Source organism: Penicillium atrosanguineum (assembly GCF_028827265.1).
Source record: "Penicillium atrosanguineum strain IBT 20685 chromosome Unknown utg000002l_segment0_segment0, whole genome shotgun sequence".
NCBI classification, from domain to species: domain Eukaryota; kingdom Fungi; phylum Ascomycota; class Eurotiomycetes; order Eurotiales; family Aspergillaceae; genus Penicillium; species Penicillium atrosanguineum.
In genome coordinates, this window is record NW_026623134.1 from 1,084,565 (window position 1) to 1,097,925 (window position 13,361).

The 13,361-nt window shown below is 51.4% G+C and overlaps 5 protein-coding genes across 5 annotated transcripts; 2 read left to right on the forward strand and 3 right to left on the reverse strand.

Moving 5' to 3' along the window:
• Positions 1-33: 33 nt before the first annotated feature.
• N7443_002152 (uncharacterized protein) lies at positions 34-732 on the forward strand (the record flags this gene model as incomplete). The annotated part of the gene is made up of 1 exon (XM_056882208.1): positions 34-732. The coding sequence occupies one exon, from the start codon at positions 34-36 to the stop codon at positions 730-732; it is 699 nt and encodes a 232-aa protein (XP_056744049.1).
• Positions 733-2,066: 1,334 nt separating this feature from the next.
• N7443_002153 (uncharacterized protein) lies at positions 2,067-2,807 on the reverse strand (the record flags this gene model as incomplete). The annotated part of the gene is made up of 1 exon (XM_056882209.1): positions 2,067-2,807. The coding sequence occupies one exon, from the start codon at positions 2,805-2,807 to the stop codon at positions 2,067-2,069; it is 741 nt and encodes a 246-aa protein (XP_056744050.1).
• Positions 2,808-3,558: 751 nt separating this feature from the next.
• N7443_002154 (putative mitochondrial ADP,ATP carrier protein (Ant)) lies at positions 3,559-4,992 on the reverse strand (the record flags this gene model as incomplete). The annotated part of the gene is made up of 4 exons (XM_056882210.1): positions 3,559-4,356; positions 4,571-4,647; positions 4,731-4,752; positions 4,942-4,992. 4 exons carry the CDS (start codon positions 4,990-4,992, stop codon positions 3,559-3,561), a joined length of 948 nt encoding a protein of 315 aa, XP_056744051.1.
• Positions 4,993-6,653: 1,661 nt separating this feature from the next.
• N7443_002155 (KRI1 family protein) lies at positions 6,654-8,526 on the reverse strand (the record flags this gene model as incomplete). Its single annotated transcript, XM_056882211.1, has 2 exons — positions 6,654-8,281; positions 8,355-8,526. The coding sequence occupies 2 exons, from the start codon at positions 8,524-8,526 to the stop codon at positions 6,654-6,656; spliced, it is 1,800 nt and encodes a 599-aa protein (XP_056744052.1).
• Positions 8,527-8,878: 352 nt separating this feature from the next.
• N7443_002156 (uncharacterized protein) lies at positions 8,879-13,355 on the forward strand (the record flags this gene model as incomplete). Its single annotated transcript, XM_056882212.1, has 6 exons — positions 8,879-8,934; positions 8,993-9,356; positions 9,418-11,893; positions 11,945-12,031; positions 12,087-12,308; positions 12,367-13,355. 6 exons carry the CDS (start codon positions 8,879-8,881, stop codon positions 13,353-13,355), a joined length of 4,194 nt encoding a protein of 1,397 aa, XP_056744053.1.
• Positions 13,356-13,361: the final 6 nt, after the last annotated feature.

The following is a 13,361-nucleotide window of genomic DNA, read 5'->3' on the forward strand; positions in this document are numbered from 1 at the left end:
CTCCAGCAAGGTCCGCTGGCTATTCGCCACGTCATGGGCTTCCTGACGACCTCCGTGCCCGGCTTCTCGCGCATCCCACCTGCCAAAGCACGTCGGCTCGTGGTATCCGCCCTAGAGGGCCGAGGGAACGGCGGTGAAGCGGGAGGTGTAGACGGTGACGTGGTATTCGAAAAGGTCGGCTGGGGACGATGGGACGCGCGACGAGACGGAGATCCCTCCTGCGAGCGCTCCTTCAACGCGTCGTCACCCCCATCCAGCCTAGCCGGATCCTTCCAGCAGCGTGGTCTGCAGATCGAGGGTCACTCGGGGTGGGCGCGAGGACGCGATCCGTATGCGAGCAGCGTGCGCGACTCGGTGGCCTTCTCGTACACGGCAGAAGATATGGGCTTCGGCGCCCGAGATCTGGACATGCTCGAGCATGAGGCTGACAAGATGTCTCTTGACGGCGACGAGTACTGCTCTTCTTCTGAGGCGCCGGACGACCTCCAGGAGAACGATTGGAACGAAGGCGACGTGACCGATGAAGAAGACTGGGCGCAGATCGGGGTGGATGCCCTGCGTGCACGCTCGCTGAACAATACTGGTGGGATCATGAAGAGCAACGTTGCGGCTCGCGCGCAGCCTCTATTTGGTGTCGGTAACCGCCCCACTGTGGCCAAATCGGCGCCCCGCACCTTTGACACACAGGAACGCGCTGCGGTAGAGGCGCTTCTTCGCTTGGGCTCTATGTAAAGCTCTACCTTCATGATCGGCGTTTGTCCTTTTTTTTTTTTTGGTTCCCTCCTGGGGTTCAACGTTTACCCATAATAAGGTCGTCAAGGCTGGTCTGGACCGCTCTTGACGTGCTTCTCCCCGATTTCGTTACGATTCATCAAGAAAGAATGAGCTATTCATTTGGGAATTTGTTTTGCAAATCATGTTGATATGGATTACCGGCGTTGGATTTGTCTTTTATTATATGTTGGCGTCCTAAGGCGCTTAATTCCTTTGCGTTCATCGAGACGGCGCTGGATTTGCAGTGGCAATTTCTGGAACTGGATTCCCTCTGCGACAATCATCAATACCCCCAGTGTCTGTCTTGATTTACAGCCCTCCTCTCTGTGGCATTCTCTTCTTCGCATCGAGTCTCGGGCTTCAACCATACCCGCAGACTCGCAAATTCTTACTTTTTACACGTTTCCTAATATCTGATGTTTGATGGCGTCTATTTCTGGCAACCATACTCGCGATGGTCTCGTCTTGTCACTGGAAACATGGAGTGTCGGTCGTCTTTACTGTATTGCACTGACCTGCATGCTTCCTTGCTTTGGCTGCTATCGCGGTTGTGCTCTCAGTCATCTTCATTGATTCCACTGAGAGCTTATGGTTCCGGGCTTTGTTTCTGATGTCTTTGTGTGCGTCCTCCCTGTTCACGACATGTGGGTGGATCGGGTTCTCTTGGAAGTACATATTTTCTTCAAGGTAGTGATGGGTTCTTCGCTTCGTGATAGGCCCACTGATACTCTTCTCAATCAACTATCGAGAGATTTATCTTCTCGGGTTAAGATATATACTGTTTCTTGTTACTACATATACGTAAGGCTACCCTAGAATAGCAACTAGATAGGGTGAATGGAAAGTAAACTTTGACCTGATGGGTTACAGCTGGATCAGTTTCGCTTTAAACATGAGACATAGAAAGACACTCGATGGGAACCCTGCCTTTTTCCTAAGGTTATTCCGACCTGCTGTGGCACAATACAAGGACATACGATTGAAGAGAGCTCTGGTATTTCGCGTGTACTTCTGGCCTCCAGTGCTTGAGGTTTTATGTCTAGATAAGATAGATATTCATATAAGCTCAGCTCCAAACCGTCAGCGCAATACCCCAGAAGAAACCCCATTTTAGTCCAGAATGCACATTTCTATTTCATATGGACCCTATGACCTACAGATCTATATAAGTACCACCTCCCAGAAAAATCAAGCCATTTCCCCATTTCCCATAACCTTGGAACGAAATCCAACCAACAAAAACCAATTCAATTTAGATATAATTCCTAACAATGCACTCTCGAGTCCCCACTTCACTCATCATGAGCTTTATTAATCTTCTTCCAAACCTCCGCCTCAACCTCCGCCAACTTCGTCCCAGCAGTCTGCCACCACGACTTAGCCGTGTTCACAAACGAAGGCTCATCATCGAATATATCGTTTGCGCTTCCGCCTCCACCGCTGGAAGAGTGCAGAGGTAGACCATTGGGACGGGACGAGCTTGCACCAGCGTGCGTTTGGTAAACTGAGGAGTAGGGGGTGGATGTTGAGTTTGGGATTGATGAAGGCTGGTAGGAGTAGGATTGAGTGAATGTAGCTGGAGGCTGGGGCGGGTGCTGGGTTACGGCCTCGCCTGCTTTCGGTGGAGGGGGCACTGGGGAGCTTGTTGCTTGGGTAGGAGGATGTGGTACTGCGCCTGGTTGGGGCGGAGGCGGGGAGTATGTCGATATCGACGTTGCGGTTGGGATTGTGGTTGTTGGAGTTGCTGTGAGCTTGCTTGATCCGGTGCCTGTTGGAACAGGGAGACTTGGTGCTGCGCCGGGCTGAGCTGGAGGAGCTCCTGGTTGCGCAGTTGCGTAGATAGGGGAGTAGGAAGGCGCTGCAGCTGTAGCTGTAGTTGTTGCAGTTGTGTTTGCGGGTTCCGATGGCGCTGTGATTGAGGACTCGATTGAGGTGGCGGGTTCTGGTGATGAGGTCGACCCATGTGTGCCTTCTTCCTTGTTTGGATTGACGGGCGCAGAGGTGTAAGTTGGTATACCTCCGGAGGTAGACATGATTGCAGACTGAGTAGCAGGAAGTGTTGAAGAGAAGTTCAAGCGAGAAGCTGGGAGGTCAAGAAGCTCCAGCCCCAGACGTCATGCGCTTTCCGCTGTGGGGCGACCGCTTCGAGATGCGCAGCGAAGAGCTTCGAGGCGTGCTTTTCCTGGTATAGGATAGCGCTGGCGGATGGGATCGTAGTCTCAGGTCACAGAGAGGAATGGGCTGTCCAGTTGGTTTTCTGACAACTGTGTCGGTAGGGCCCCTAGCTGAGACTTGCCACCAACCCTTGTCGCCACGTATCAACATACCAACTAAGAAGATTCGCAAGGTGGCCTAACATGAAGCAGAGCCTGTGGAGGACTTGGAAGATGTCCACCCAATGCAGGAACTGCTGGTTGAGACTCAAAATAGACCACGAGACCTGAGAATTGATCACCAGCCTCACCGGCTCAAAGGACAGTCCCATAAGATACGAAGCAACTCTACGCGTGTACAGAGAACAGGAAAAAGATGATACGTAGAAGAAAATACAGTTTTCGAAGAAAAGAAAAAGAGCTTGCAGGCAGTAAAATACATCGAGTACAAAAAGGGAAGAATCACACCTTTCTATGCTTCAAGATCCCCCAGAACCCGTTTCTTGACGCATCTATCTTTTGCAGTCCCACAACCTCTGCTTCCCATCGCCTAGCGGTTACACCAGGCAGGGAACAAACCCCGACTCCAGTATAACTACAGGTGACAAATGATCGCTCAGGGGCGAATCATCTATTTGAACTTCTTGCCGAAGAGGAGGAGCTGGGCCTGGTCGTAGATGGACAGGACACCGGCACCGGCAACACCACGGAGGATGTTGGCACCAGCACCCTTGAAGAGAGACTTGACACCCTCAGCGGCGACGATCTGGCGGGCAGCATCCATGGAGGACTTGTACTTGACGGCCTCACCGGAGGTCATCATCATGCGGCGACGGACGGTATCCAGAGGGTAGGAGGCGACACCGGCAGCGGTGGTGACGGTCCAGCCGAGCAGGAAGGAGGCAAGGAAGTTACCCTCAAGGGTACCAACAAGGAGAACGGGCTTGAGGGAGTCGTACATGCCGAAGTAGAGACCACGGTAAACAATGATACCGAAAACGGAGGGACCGAAACCACGGTAGAGACCGGCAACACCGTCGGAGGCGAGGGTCTTCTTGTAGACGTCAACGAGACCGTTGAACTGACGCTCACCGGAGCCCTTGGCGGACTTGGCGTCGTTGGCCAGACGGGTACGGGCGTAGTCCAGGGAGTAGACGAAGAGGAGGGAAGTGGCACCGGCAGCACCACCGGAGGCAAGGTTACCCATCATCCACTTGGCGTATCCATCACGCTCCTTCTTGTAGGCGAACATGGACTTGTAGGTGTCACGGAAGGCAAAGTTGAGAGCCTGGGTGGGGAAGTAACGGATGACGTTGGCGGTGTTACCACGCCACAGGGAGACCATACCCTCAGCAGCAGCGGTACGCTTGAAGCAGTCGGCGATACCGTTGTACTTGCGGTCGAGACGACCGGCCTTGAGCATCTCATCCTATTCGAGAGGAACGAGGTTAGACGATGATTCGTAACCAAAATAGATACCCCTTCGGCAATCGTCACGGGAAAAATAATTTTTTTTTCAGTCAAGCATTGACCACGTCAAGAACCATCAAAAAGCTGGTTCAATTCGCAATTGCTGCTCGCGTAAATTTCTCTCTCCCTTGAGAGATGCCGAAAGGTTTAGTGAATGGAAAGGAATAACCAACCTGGTTCTGGATGAGGAGCTTGATACGCTCAATGGGGGCAGCAGCGGTCTTGGAGACAGCGGCGGAGACACCACCCACTAGAATTCTGTTAGTATTCAATCGAGGTGTTGTGGGTTGAGGAATCCAGCGCAAGGCTGGATAGTTGAGACGTGGCACATACTCAAGAAGTCGACGACGAATCCCTGTGAAAATTTTTGTTAGCACTGTTGTTCAAGCCAATTTCATCAACAAGACCAAGCTTGCTATTCTCTTCTCGGTGCTGGCAATGGCTCTGGTTGCATCGAGACAGACAAGGAGTCCATCGCGACGCATCCAGATCCTTTGTCGCGAGGAGTCGAGAGATGGCGAGCTCAGCAGGGAGAATAACTTACGGGCATGCCGAAGACGGACTTGTCGCCCTGGTTAACATCACCCTTAGACATGATGAAGGTTGTGCAAGAAATAGATGCAACAACAAAAAAAGAGAGGAGATGAAGAAGTGTCAAGAAGAAACACCGGGGATGAGAAGAAAAAGAAGGAAGAGAAGGGGCGGAAGGGGGCAGAAAAATACTGCCGTACGCGGGTGGAAGCGAACGCAGGAGACTAACACCCAATCAGGTCGGCCAGGGGCCGTATTTACTGAAATTTTCGCGTATTGCCTTCTGGCCTTGCCGATATCTCCCGAGCCCGAAAATTTCTGCATCTGCTTTCATCTGCTTGTCCATGGCCAAATGGCTGGGATTCAACTACAAAACCTGGTGGGATCGATTCACTAATGCCTCCACTACCCCCGGAATCACTATTCTCCCACCCTCTTCACTCTGATATCCGTCTTATATCGAATACTGGCCAGAATCGTAGTCGGAGCAACGAGAGTCCAAGCGCCGGGTGGACACCGTACCCAGCCCGTACCGCGTATCTGGCCCCGTCCAATGCCGGGCCTCCACACCTACGGGGCGACCTCCTTTTTTCCCTGCCCCGAGTGTCCGAAAGCTCAAACCCTGTGGCAACCTGATATCCGCTGGTCCAGCCTAGACACATCACTATAGGGATTTTTAGGATTTTAGGGATACTAATCGGAAACTCTTTATTTGCGGTCCGCGTGTTTAATTTCATCTCGTGCTGAGCAGGGATCACTGAATTCAAATTTAACTCGCGAGCTACCGGTCTCGTACTGCCCTGCCTATACTGAGACCTTGTATAAATCAAGTTTTGTCTTGTTTGAAATCTCTTCGTTATGTAGCAATATAATAACCCACTGTAGGCTACTAGCAATCAGCTCGCGCGACGAAATACCTGTTCGGGGAGAAGCCGGCTATGAGCCATTTTCACTCGGTGCTATTAATGTAACGGGTACAAAGTTTGATGTGGAGGTCAGCCGCATGTGCAATGTACCTGGACAACGCTAGGTACAGGCCAATCATGGGCCTCTCGCGGGTCCGCTTTCCTGCGCATCGGCCTTGGTTACCTAGGGAATTTCAAAGACAGAGCTCATCTGCGTATCTTGCAGAAAACTTGGAAGCTGATAACGTAAGGGTGTGAAGGATTGGATAGATCGACGGTCTAATATGCTGTGTCTTTCTGAAATGAATGATCTGTTAGATCCTATCTGCACGATTGGGTAAGATAGAGATAGTTTATGCATCAAAGTATATATCTTCAGCCACGTATGCATCATTGCTATAAAGGTCCGTAAATGACACGGGCTTGGAAAATTTATCTATGCACCCATAGCTGCCTACTCACATTTGTACTAATATGTTCATTTCTTTGTTCTCACCCAGCGTAGATGGTAATGGGCGTCAGGGGATGGAGGGTTGAGTGTGATTTGCACTAGCGCGTAATTTTCATCGGCGACGATTTTTGGCGGAAAATTTATACATCTGGACATGGACGTGTGAGAACACCCTAGTGAACACTTCTACGAGCCATTCAAGGCTTATCTTAATGTTTAAAAAGTCCAGAATTTTTAACTTAACCATCATTTAAATGCAAATAGATAAGATTCTAACTCCATGCCCAGGTCCCCAAAACTTGTTCACATCCATAGATGCCAAGGTTGTCAAAACTATACACGACACCGGCTTTTATTTTGCGCCTGCGCTTAGTTCTTCTTTGACCGCTTTCTCTTCTTCCTCTGCCCATCACCTTCGCGGATATCAAGCTTGGTTTCGTTCCCAGCTTCCTTCTCGACAGGCGCATCCCCACCGAACTTGAACTCGGGACCGTCCTCATTACCAAAGGTATCCTTGCGCCACTGGCGAAGTCGGGCCTTTTTGCCCAGCTTCTTCTGATCCTTCTCTTTCTTCTCCGCTTCACGGAAGGTGGCAAGCTTCTTCAGACCAGCGAATTGGTTGAGCTGCTGGTCGTCTGCCATGAGAATATCTCGTGCCGTCAAGCCGAAGCTCTGAGGGGAAGTCTCACGATAGCGGAATCGAGTCGCGTTCTTCTTGGTGGCACCAGGGAGGAGAGTGATGTCGAGGTCGAGATTCCGCTCGACGGCTTCATCGACGCGCATTTTGTCCTTGCGAGCTTCGCGCTTCTGTTCACGTTTCTCCTGAGCCTTACTCTTCTTCTTGGATCCAGAGGCCTCATCATCTTCCTCCTCTTCGTCATCAGAGCCCAATGCAGGCTTAGTGGGTTCTTCATCCTCGTAGTCGGGAATCAGGTCCTTGATATCGATATCGTCGTCCCACTCAGGCTTTTTAGGGTGGTTTTTGCCCGAAGTATCCTGGTCCTCGTAGTAGTTTTCGTCAAATCGCTTGGCCATCTCGGTTGACCACTCCTTGTCATCCCAGGCATCGTCGAGGAAGCGGGACCAATCCTCATCTGTAAAGTCGGCCGCCCGCAAACCAGCAACTTCCTTGATCTGGTTGACCTTGTTCTGAAGCTCTTCTGTCTTGAGCTTGCGCAAACGGTTCTTCTCGGTATCGCGCTGCTTCTTCTCCTCCTCCTTGCGCTGGCGCTCGGCATCACGAATCTTCTTGCGCGCGCTCTTGTCATCTCGGCGGACAGACTGGTCGTTGGTCATGTCACGGGCATGGGTCATAATCTTCTCGTTGAGTTTGCTAGGATCCTCGAAGCGGAAGTTGTAGGCCTCCTCGAAAGCATCTGCCCGATCCACTTCATCATCATCGTCTGAGTCAAAGGGCTGGAGTTCGTTGGCACGGCCCTCGGGAATCCATGCTCGCGAGGACAAGAAGTTGGAAAGGAAGGTTTCAGGGTCCTTGTCTGCGTTCTCAATGTCCAGCTTGACTTCCTCCTTAGGAGCAGAGTCTACCGGTCCGGATTTGCGGACCAGGAAGTTGTCTTCCGCGTCGTCCATCTCATCGTCGGAGTCGATACCGTGCATCGCATTGACAACTGCGTCCTTCAGGTCCGCCTGTTCCTGGGCAAAGGTCTTGGGAGCATCTTCATCCGCGTCCTCCGCAGGGTCGATACCGGCCAAAAGATTCTGGCGATGATAGTCGCGCAGAGTCATAGACTTCTCTTGCTTTTCCTTGGGAGTGATGTTGGCATCCTCGTCGAACTTGGTGTAGAAGGTAACGTTGTTGTCGTACACGGCGGGGTCTTTGGAACGAATGGCCTTGAGAGTAGCCATAATCTCCACATCGAGTGCTTCGGTGGCCAACTCTCCATCTTCATCCTCGTCTTCATCAGAAGAAGACTCCTCATCCTCTAACTCGTTGGCGCGGCCGTTTCCCATGTTGGTCTTGCCATACTTTGCTTCCACTATAAACAGTCCAACAGTCAGTATTCACTTACTCCATCAGAGTTGTGTAGGTTCAAAAAAAATGCAACTCACATCTTGCGACCTCTTCTCTCTTCTTATTGTACTCAAATCGCTTGGCAAAGTCTTCGTTGATCTTGAAGCTCGACTCGGAAGACTGGCCGATGGGAACACCACCAGCATCGTCTCCAGAGTCGGAGCTATCATCGTCCATTAGAGTGCGCATCTTCTTGGAAGGAGGCTCCATTGTTGCGCTAGTCGTACGCTGTACTGTATGCAGAAGATCACCAGCTGCGGCGCCGACTTTGTGGCAGAAAGAAAAAAAAATTCACACACCGCCTTTCACCGTGGAAACCGCCCAGAATTGACACCTCGACACCTTAGGCTACCAACCCGGGGAACTGCCTGACGTAGCCAATTAAATCATCAAGTCTCAAGAGAGCGAGGTCCAGGTCACTAGCACGTGGACTCTCTCAAGGCTCCTGGAACATCATCTTAACCGTTGAACTTGTGTTCTCGTTACTGCAGAGGATCCCATTGACCCAACTCCTCTCTTAGGTCTATTTTGCAGTGTGCGAGTGAAGGGGATCATGCGCTAGATGTCGACCCAAGCGCAAACCCCGTTACCCCAAGTCGGGAAGCTGGTGAGCGTGGTGTAAGTCCGCCCGCGTGATATTTCTACTTCCAATGCTAATTTTCTTGTGATACTGCAGTCCTGTCGGCCTCAAAGAAGCTGCTCTCGACTCGCCAACCTTTCGCGCCACGACCCACCACTTCTGTGATCAGATTGAATTCATCGAGAAATGGCTCGACGGCTACGCCAGAGCTGCGACGAAACTCTCCTCCGATTTAACTTCTCTGGAGAGTGTAGTTAGCAGCTTCCTTTCATACTCGAATCACCCCCTGGTCGTCTCCGAGGCTGTTGTTGATCATGACTATACACTGTTGGCCATGAGGAGGTGCGGTGAGGGCTCGAAAGACCTGTGGAACGGATTGGTAGCATCGACCAAGAAGATGGAGGCCATGATTGCAGAGCCCATCCGAGTTTTCATGCACGAGGACTTGCGGCATTTCAAGGTATCGGTGACTGGACCCCATTGTTTACGTTTCCGTCTGACACTAGTTGATCACCATCTAGGATGTCCGCCGCGCTCTCGAGCAATCCCAAAAACAGTATGACTATTTACAATCCCGATACTCTTCGCAGTCGAAAGCCAAAGAATCCTCCGCTCTAAGGGAAGAGGCATTCCAGCTCCACGAAGCTCGCAAGGCCTACCTGCGGGCGTCCATGGACTTCTCTGTTCAAGCTCCTCAAATCCGAAATGCGCTCGATCGACTGTTGGTCCGGGTCTCCTTCGATCAATGGCGAGAGTTTCGCAGCTTCCACAACAACAATAGCGGCACGTTCTCGAAATGGTCCAATGAGATGGACCGGATCAAGGGCTGGGTCCATGAGATGGAAGCAAGCGACAAATCTTCCAAAAGAGAGCTTTTTTCGACTCGAAAATTGATCGAGGAGGCTGCTGAGATCATGGCAAGACCTTCTCGCGAATTGGAGGATTATTCCATTTCCACCGTTCCCTACCTCGGTTCTCGTCCACTGTCAACAATGAATATGGGCAAGGATGTCAGACCAGAAAAGCAAGGTTGGGTTTATCTTCGAACGATTTCCGGAAAGCCGAGCCGCACAACCTGGGTCCGCCGCTGGGCCTTCCTGAAGCACGGCATCTTTGGCTGCCTTGTTCAAGGTGCCCGTACTGGTGGTGTCGAGGAAAGCGAGCGAATTGGTGTGCTCCTTTGTAGTGTTCGGCCTGCTTTCCAAGAAGAACGGCGCTTCTGCTTCCAAGTCAAGACCACGAATAACACCATTATGCTGCAGGCAGAGAACCAGAAGGAGCTGATGGAGTGGATTGGAACTTTCGAGTCTGCCAAACAGAAAGCTTTGGAGAACCCTACCAGCACGGATTTGTCGGTATCTGGAAAAGTGACTGTTCAAGACCCTGCTTTCGCCATATCTCAACCTCCTGCCCCAGAGTTCACCGCAGACCCAAGTGATTCGTTCACCCCGCATCACCACGATGAGACGGCCCCAACCGAGAATCGAAGCTCAACGTTGCCTGTACCGGAAAATGGACTTGCATACCGGGCTAGTTCTGATATTAGCCGAAGGTTAACTGGATTGGAAAGCGAAAGCTCTACCAGAGAGCACGCATCTCGCCTTAAGCAGAAGCTTGACCTCCACCGAAAGTCAAATCTTGCTGCCCCGGCATCTCCTACTGTCCCAGGCCCGGCTGGTGGTATAGCTAGTCTCATCTCTGCTAGTCATAATATCCTCCCATACAGTGGAAATGCACCTGTGACTGTGGGCGAGGCCGCAGGAAGCCGAGGTCGCAGCCTGAGCAATATTGACGAACCTGGAGCAAATCTTGCCCCTCCCACACTCGCCAATCCGCCTGCTCCAACTAGCATGAGTAAGGCCGCAGTTGTTGTGAATCAAGAAAGAGGCATTGGATTAGGTTCTGTTGATAGCACGGGCGGTATGCCCAGTGGTATGATGGCGAACCTCTGGGGCACTTCCAACTGGGGCTTCATCAACAAACTTCAACTGGAACAGCATCATACTACCAATGGAGAACGAGACTTCTCACTGGAAGGCCGACCTTCATCTGTCATGAGCGATTCCGATAAGCAGAGTATTGCGGCCCAGACTGATCTACCGGATGCGGCATCCAAGCATCCATCAGGACCGCGCCACAGACAGACAGTGAGTCTTGATGGGGATGCATCCAAGATCCAACGAGCTGTGATTGGTGTTACCGAATACGAATATCCTAGTATCTATCCGCAGCAACTGCGGATTCAGGATTCTCAGTTCCGACTGCTTTTCCCCGATGTTAAGAGAGAAGAACCTTTGGTCTTGGTGTTCAGGGCAACCTGGAGTCCAAATGACCAACAAGAATTCCCCGGTAGAGCCTATGTCACTACTCGGAACATCTACTTCTACAGCCATCACTTTGGATTAGTGTTGACGACAAGCGTCTCCTTGGAGAGTATCAAAGAGGTGACAGCTGCCCCTGGCAGAGATTCTGATTTCCTCTTCCTTCATACTATTCCTCCGCTTGGAAGCGATATACCTGGCCGAATCACCATCAAGACCTGGCTCGAGCCTCTCCGACTTCTTCAAAAGCGTCTGAACTTCTTGATACAAGGATCAATCGCTGTTCAACCCATGTCCCTTGAGAATGTCCTTAGAGAACTGATCAAGATGGACACTGGCTCTCCTAAGAGGTCTGCCAGTGCCGATAGCTGGGAGGATCTTTCGTCGGGAGTTGATAATGCAGATCCGAGCCTAATGGCCCACGGTCGTGCTAAAGATCTGCGTGTTCCAATTTACATTGATAAAGACCTCGACCTTGACGGAAGCAGGAATGGCCGCGGGCGGGACCTGGCAAAGTTTAGGCTTCCTACCCAGCCAGTGGAGTATGTTCCTCAAGGAGACCTTGTTTTGGCGACTGAAAAAGTGCTGGATATCAGTCCGAAGGCGCTCTTCCATATCCTATTTGGAGATAAGAGTGCTGTTTGGCAGCTTCTTCTTCATGAACGACAGGCCAAGGGTGAGTGATGTAGAATCACAAACCACCTCCCTGTACTAACAAATCGCACAGAAATCAAGCAAGGGCCATGGGCTGCCACAGAATCAAAACACCTCAGACGAGACTTCTCGTATCAGATCACGACGACTGACATGTTAGGTAAGTCTCCATACTTCTCACGACTTTGCCGAGTTGATCAACTAATACAACGCAGGAGGAGTTCATGACAATGCAATCTCCGATTATCAAATCATTGATGTCCTCAATGATCACCTATGCTACGTTATTACCGACAAGAGGACTCCCTGGCACCTCCCCTTCCGACGATCCTTCCGACTGGTCAGCAAAGTCGTCATTACTTTCGTGGCCAAGTCAAAGAGCAAGCTCGCGGTCTACACTAAGGTCGAATGGCTGAAGACTCCTTATGGCCTACAGAGTAAGTTGACGTTCAATCCAAAGGAAAATAGTGTTTTGTTATTCATTTTTCATTTTAGGTATTATCAACAAAAAAGCAGGTGACGACCTGGAGGAGGACGCCCTGGACCTCGTCGACCTTGTGAGCGACCAGGTGCGTCGCCTGGGAGCACACAGCCGTACCAAAAAAGCCATCACAATCTTCGGCCACGTTGGACGGCAAAGCAATACTTCTCATTTCAACGGCGTGGGCGTCAACGTGAAAATCGAGCCTCGCAAGCCCCGTGTCCAGCGGACTATGGCTCAGCTTCTCCGTGAGACATGCTTATCTCTTCTGGAAACCACCATTTCGATGGTCATGCAGTGGGTTATTGGCATTATCACTTGGTGCGTGAAGACTGTGAGCGCCCACAAGGTCATACTGGTCTTGTTGATCTTTAGCGGTCTCTTGAATAGCTTCTACTCTACGCGGGATACATGGGACTGGTGGCATGAGAGACATGCAAGCAATTTCATGGCAAGGCTGGGAATTCAGCCGAACATGGTCATGAGCAAGGCAATCTATATCCGCGACATCGACGAGGCTGTCGCTAACACGACTATCTGGAAAAATACTGGGAACGCAAGCAACTGCTTCAGTGCTTTCCACGAAGACACGATGCGGTACGCAGAACTACCGCTTTCTCTCAGCACCTCCGGGCCCCGGGACGCGGTGACCAAGAGTGCAGCGAAACGATTCCAGCAGACGCGTGAACGTCTCGGATCATATCGACACAACCTTTTGGTTGCGCTGCGCGTTGTAAACAGCATCGAGAAGGAGGTCATCCAAAACGAATGGGAGCGCTGGCTCCGTGAAGAGCTTCGACGGTGTCGTCAGGTTGAGATCCTGCTTGGCGACAACGCCTCTGGGAACAATGAAGAAGCGCAAGCTGCTCAGTCAACCCAGGCGGGACGTATCTTCGCAGACAATGCTGATAGCGTGAAGCAGTGGTATGATCGCTACTGCACAAGCTGTCTGCTGGAGCAAGACCAGGTGCTGAAGAACGACCGCGAAAACTTGCTGCTTTGAGTGTCG